At 39.1% G+C, this 6,861-nt stretch overlaps 1 protein-coding gene across 1 annotated transcript; it reads left to right on the top strand.

Annotated features, from left to right (window-relative positions):
• Positions 1–2,235: 2,235 nt before the first annotated feature.
• LOC122070120 lies at positions 2,236–5,210 on the top strand. Its single transcript, XM_042634228.1, has 3 exons — positions 2,236–2,481; positions 2,637–2,845; positions 4,738–5,210. The coding sequence occupies exons 1-3, from the start codon at positions 2,383–2,385 to the stop codon at positions 4,955–4,957; spliced, it is 528 nt and encodes a 175-aa protein (XP_042490162.1). The 5' UTR covers positions 2,236–2,382; the 3' UTR covers positions 4,958–5,210.
• Positions 5,211–6,861: the final 1,651 nt, after the last annotated feature.

Genomic DNA, 6,861 nt, shown 5'->3' with positions numbered 1-6,861 from the left:
AGATATACAAATGAAAACTAAAGGAGTAACTGTTACTGAGGGCTTAAAGAAGAACACACCTGGAGAACATTTTGGCTCAAAATAGTGTAATTGGGGCCTCTCATCTCTGTGACTCCATACCTCCGAGGTTTCTCCGGCCGATCTTCATCCTCGTAAAAGCTCTTCCATTGATACGCAGACATCTTTCAGAGCGAGACTGCGAAAGGGAGGATGAACGAGAGAGAGAGAGAGAGAGGGGAGGATCACAATGTCACAGCTTTAGGTTGCCTTCTCCGGTATTTGAAATGTTGGTTTTTTTCGCGTGGAGCGGTTTTGTGGGGACTCGAAGCTCGGAGTAGGTTCTGGAAGTCTCCTATCTCCTACATGTCTCAATGACTAGTCTCCCCTACTCATCCACTTCAGCTTCAGGGATTTAAAGACACGCGAATGTCTAAAAGACCGGGGGACGGTCCCACTACACGTGGACGTGGATGTCACTGATGTAGGTGGCCCTTTTCAGAACGTTGGATTAAGCAATGGACAGGTCATGCAACAGCCAACGTGGTAACCTTTCGAATTATCCAGCACTGCCCAAGTGTTGGAGCGTTAGAGCCACATGCCTCGTTACATTTTCATGATCTAAACCGATCGAAACCGATAAAAAAAAATTCGGATGGGATCGATCTTTATTGGAATCATGGTTTCAAGTATCCTTCTGGATCGGTCGTATTGGCCATGTCGAATCTATATTGGTTGAGATCGATCATCTATTCGATATTGATCTAGGGGTAAAATTGTAAAAGAAACATAGTACATTTTATAAAGAGAAGGTGTAAAATAGATCGATACCCACCTATTCGATTTGATCTAATCCGATCCAAACCAATACCATTCCCTAAATCCTCCCATTGGAATGCCTTTGTAGGGTTGCATTTTCACTTGGTTTAGACTTTGAGATATATATATATATATATATATATATGGACATTATCTTAGGGAGAAAATTTCCTTCATTGTGGGTGAAGAGAACAAAGTGACATCCTCCCTCAATTTTTAATGTGTGATGTTCTCTTCGCTTCTAGAATCACAAACATTTAATGGCACACAAAAAAATTTATTGAGAATTCTTTCATTATGGTGAAGAAAAACCAGGTCCTCATTCTAATTAGTCCTACTTAATGAAATGAATGGACTATGTTAAGAATTCGACATCAATGCTATAATAAAGTGCGGCAATTAGTAGAGCAAAGGCTTTCTAAATATCATCATGAATTTCATGATCACTAACGAAAATATGAAAAGGAAAAAAATCAAGAGATACAAACCTTATGACGAAAAAAACCCCACGATTGATAGTATAAGGATGTTTTTCCATGCCTTTTTATATCTTAACCATGTGAGTCTCTTATTGAATGAAACCATTTCATGTACCATGCTTAGTGCAAATATGAGATTCCCACTAAATTGTCGACATAAGAAACCCTCTCCCAAATCTTATATAATTTATGAACGTACAAGGATGAATAGCTTTTAACACCATTCAATAATCCTTATTTTTCTCTACGCTACAAAATAGTGATTTACATGTGATGATTGGATATCGATCATATTGGTCGATTTGAACCTAAAACACCTCCATGTGCATGTATGTTGCATGTACAGTTTGGTGATGACATCTGTTGCCATTAAAAGTGCATGGAAAGGAATCTGATGAAGCAAATAAAAAATGGGCATAAATTATCACCTAACTATAGATGTACATGTAGCATACACATATGGGTAGATGATCCAAACTCACCTCTTCAGGGTCTGTATCAGGTAGGGATGCCCGTTACTGTGAATTCCTCTAGGGCAGGCTGCCCTCGACCCCGGTAAACGGTAAACGAATACTCTTCGAATTAGTACCTAAGCTCGTATTAGTTCCTGCCACCTATGCAGCTTCTCCAATTGGTAGGTGATCAACGGAGGTGGTGCTTTTGTTATTGTCCCTTCCACAGCCTATGCTGCTTTCTTCGGATGCTCTAACATGTGCTTCAACAGTCGTGTACAAGATCAATCTCAATTGAAAAAGACTGAAAATAGAATCGAAATTGCCGAAACCCCATGCCAACATTCGAGGTGTCATCACTGTTTAAGCTGGATGATACCCTACTTTCCTTCTCTTCCATGAAAGGAACCGTGAAAAGAAAAGAGAAGCCAAAGCAAAAGAAGCTTTTCCTTCCTAATCACAGCTAAGCCCATCTCATTGAGATAGTATCTCTATACACTCTTTGAACTTTATTCCTATTCTCCAGTCTCTAGATCTCTAGAGAAAAAAGAGCAGAGCTTTCTCTTCTCATAAAAGAGGGAAAGCCCATCTCCTTCACATCCATCCCTTCAGAACAGAGCTCCAAACCTGCAAGAATGGGAAGAGCTACAGGTTTTTACATTTGTCTTTTGATTGCTATCATGGATGTTGTGGCAGGAATACTTGGTATTGAAGCTGAAATCGCACAAAGCAAGGTCAGTGAGCTCTGTTCTGTATATCCAAAAGGAGAAAAATGATGAGTCACATATAGCTTCAATTATGATCAGTGACATGAACATGATCATCACTTTCTTGGTTATCCTTTTTTTTCTTTCCTGATTTATTATTGTTTAAAAAAAAAAAATTACAGGCGAAGCATATAAGGGCACTGTTGATTTTCGAGTGCAGAGAACCAAGCCATGGTGCATTCAAGTTAGCTTTGGCTGCAGCATCAATTCTGGGTCTGGCGCACGTAATTGCAAACTTGCTGGGGGGTTGCAATTGTATTTGTTCCAAGGATGAGTTTGAGAGAGCTTCGGCCAACAGACAATTAGCAGTGATTTGCCTCTTTGTCTCATGGTATGTCTCTGTTGTTCTCCCTGTCGATCATCACTCTCTCTCTCTCTCTCTCTCTCTCTCTCTCTCTCTCTCTCTCTCTCTCTCTCTCTCTCTCTCTCCCTCTCACTCTCTCTTTTTGTTTTGGCTAACGATGGGTATCCAGGCCTTCAGGCTGGTTAGTCCCGTGGACCCATACTGACCCTACAATCACATGGACTGGATCATACCGGGCTTGAATGAGAACCATTCAACTTTCACTGAAAGCAGTGAAGAGCACTATATAAACACCCAGTGTGAGTGGCCCAAGGTGTGCCTAATAGAAGTCGAACTTAATCATTTTCTGTCTCTCTCTCATAAGGAAAACCCATGATTGGATGGAAAAAAAAATTCCTCCAAACCAGGCATTCGGAATTTTCCTACTGCTCGCAATCGTATGCACTGAAATAGAATAATCCGCTTCTCTGGTGGGTTCGCAAATACCCTTTTAGGTTTTAGTATTTTTCGCAAGGGAGAGAAATAGGTATGCCGCCGATATCAAGTATGCTAGCGGATAGCACCAATAGGAACACATGATGGAGTATCATTCAGGAAGGATATGGGTGTCATTTCAGAAAAAGGGAAGAGAGAGATAGACACAATGGGTGCTAGCATACTTGATATCGGCAGCATACCCAATCTTTTTCCTTTTCGCAAATACCCTTTTAGGTTTTAGTATTTTTCAAAATATCATATTTAATCGAAGTAGGATACCATTTCAATGCCTATGATTATGGGCAGTAGGAAAATTTTGCTTTGATTTGACTGTTATTATTATTTCTCCTACTAATTAACTGTCAAAATTTGGAAAAAGATCCTCTCCAATGCCAATCACTTACTTCAATCTTATCCATCCAACGGCTAGGATGATTTGAACACGTATCCATTGGATTTCCTATAGGCCCAAACATCTGCCATGTGGTAATTTTGTTGGGATAAGGCTTAGTGTGCATATTGCTAGACTGAATATAAGTGCACCTAGTACTATGAATAGATTGGGGAAAATACATGTAGATTAACAGTAAATGGAGTTTAAATGGAACTCATTTTCGTTATATTTATATATATATATATATATATGTGTGTGTGTGTGTGTGTGTGGAATAAGGTTGGCACGTTGCTAGGTGCTTAGATTGTATCACTCTCTCTCTCTCCCTCTCCTTTGAAAATTCATGTCCACTATATCTCGACCCCCTATTAGTTGAACCATTACTTCTACAAAAACTAGCAACGTGCCTAACCCTCTCCCTATATGTATATACTAGCAAATATGTAGATTCAAAGGCACGTGAGGGTAGATGCCATATGTTGGATGTGAAAGGGGAGGGAGCAAAGATAGTGCAAAGACCGAAATAAGGAATCCATATTAGGGGTGAGAGGGATGAGGAGATAGTGGGTGGAAAGAGAGAGAGAGAGAGAAATAAATAAGTTTAGTTGAAAAGGGTTCCCATGTATGAAACATATTATGAGGAGACATCGCAAATTTTATTATGAAGGATATTGTTATTAAGTAGAAAAAAGTACCAAATAATCGAGGGGTATATATAAAATCAAACCTTTTACTTAGAAGAAAAAGAAAAAAACGGATACTCAACGTACGAGACTCCTACATGTGCAAGGTCTGGGAGCAAGAATTACACTACTTAACCTAAGAATGTCGAGAGCTTGTTTCAATAAAATCATACCTATGACTAAACTACTTAAAACCACAACTAGAGAAATCTAACCACCCCCAACCCAACCAAAAAAAGAAAAGACTGGAGAGAGAGGCATGGCTGTGGGTCTTGGGTTGGAGAGAGAGAGAGAGAGAGAGAGAGAGAGAGGTAAGGGCTCTGAATATAGTTGTGGTCTTAACCATATTTTGCTATGGTGATCAGGATCATAGTGCTAGTCGGATTCTCGATGCTGATCATAGGGGCATTGGCAAACTCAAAATCAAAAGGCTCATGCGGGTTCTCACACCGTCATTTTATGTCCACCGGTGGTATATTGTGCTTCATTCATTTATTATTTTGCACTGCATATTTCGTTTCTGCCAATGCTACGAAGAGTGAAGAAGAAAAGCGGCACAACAAGGGCAACACAGGTGGTGCTTAGATGGCCAAAAGAGGCCACCATGGACCTCACACTGACTCTCACCCTGGAAATATTTTTGAAGCTCCCATTACTATTCCCACATTACTCACGTCTATGTGCCTATCTACCCGATAGAGGGAGATCAATAATATATATTGTTAATTGATTATCTTTTGATTGTTCGTAAAATCTTGTTGTAACAAAGGTTGGTGAAAAAAAAAAAAAAAAATCTCTTGTACAACACATTTCTTTTTTCATCTTGCAAATTCTATCATTTCAATATGGATAAATTAGTAATCCAATCTCCAAAAAAGTCCCAAAGTTTCCAACTTTCTAATTTTGGAATGGGCTATTTACGGAATCCCAATGAATATGATCAAACCTTTTTTCCTGGTATTTATATGAGATTCCCCTTTCTTAGTCTTAAGCAAACCCACGAGAAGGCTTAGTGTTCTTGAAAATGAAAGAAAAATAAGTCTTTTTAAAAATATTTTTCTATTTGATGTAAATAATTTTCAATAATAAGACAATGAAACAACAACTGCCTAGCGCAATTGGTGAGCTGTGGTGTGCAAAAAAAAACTATGCTGACTAGGAGGTCTCGAGTTCGATTCTTCTAACTGTTACCTACTTCCCTCCCTACCTATCAAAAAATAAAATAAAATAAAATAATAATAATAATATTAATATTAATATTAATAAGACATTGAGAAATCAAAAGAATATTACTTCTCACTTTACCACAAGACAATGAAGACTCAACATGTTCTAGAAAATGAGAAAATGTGTTTAAAACAACTAAACTAAGAGAGATGGATTGAGAGTGATACATGGATGGAGACAATCTTGGTGAGAATATGGAGATTGAAACCAAGTGGAATTTTAGCTTATGCCCAGGCTCATCAAACTACTAAACAAGTTCATGAAGACCGACATACATGAAGACCGACATAGAGGGACATGAGGCATTTATTGGAGGTGGAACTATAAGAGCTGGTAAGAGAGTCCTAAATCTCCTTAATTATTTCTTTGTCAACGATGAGAGAAAGGGCTTATTCAAAAAGAGGAGGAATCACAATAATTGCGTCATGTTCTTGCCATTGGAGGGCAGCTAAAAGCATCAACAGGGCATTGAACCGATCCAGTGATGTACCATAGAGTTTATGTCCCTTGAGAAAGAAAATTAGTTGCGCTTTTCAAAAGAGAAATTTTTTGGAAGAAAGTGTTAAGTTTGTCTCGAATTCTTGATCCATTTTGAAGATTGACCTGTTCCGACATATTTTAATGGTGACCCAAATGGAAAGTTTTCTGAGATCTATGATGGAAGCAGAGGGGTTGGGCCGATATGCCCCCGCGGTATGGTTCGACCGGATTGACCGTGACCCAATGGGTGGACCAGCGACTTGGAGTATATAATGTACTGTTGTCTTGTTGAGAAAATCATTGTATTTTAGGGGGTTTTTCAAGCTAGGGTTTCATGGCGAGTTTTTTCGCTGTTACTTGGATGTAATCTCTCTTTTGCATAGTGAAACATCTTCTTCTTTGCCCGAGGACGTAGCACACCACACCAGTGTGTGAACCTCATTAAATCTCTGTGTTGTGTATATCTATTGTTTGTTTATTTTCGTATTTCTTGATGTTTGCTCTAACAGAAAGTTTTAGGGAGAAAGTGATGTGCAAAGATGCTGAAGGAAGGGGTGGCCATGGTGGTAGGAGACGAGTCAACCAATAGAGTTTCAATGGGCATAATGGAGAGGGGTGGTAAGGGGAGAAAGAAGAGCAGAGGAGAGGAGGGGCGTGAGCCAAAAGCTCTAATACCATGTTAGAACATGTATTTTTACACCTCTACAATTGTAGAGATCCAACTATTATACATACATGAGGACTCTACAGTTTTGGAGAGTATTGGATTACAAGGAAACACA

The sequence above is a fragment of the Macadamia integrifolia genome, unplaced genomic scaffold, assembly GCF_013358625.1.
Source record: "Macadamia integrifolia cultivar HAES 741 unplaced genomic scaffold, SCU_Mint_v3 scaffold823, whole genome shotgun sequence".
Taxonomy (NCBI): domain Eukaryota; kingdom Viridiplantae; phylum Streptophyta; class Magnoliopsida; order Proteales; family Proteaceae; genus Macadamia; species Macadamia integrifolia.
Note: the sequence above shows the minus strand (reverse complement) of the source record. Positions and strands in the feature narration are given on the sequence as shown.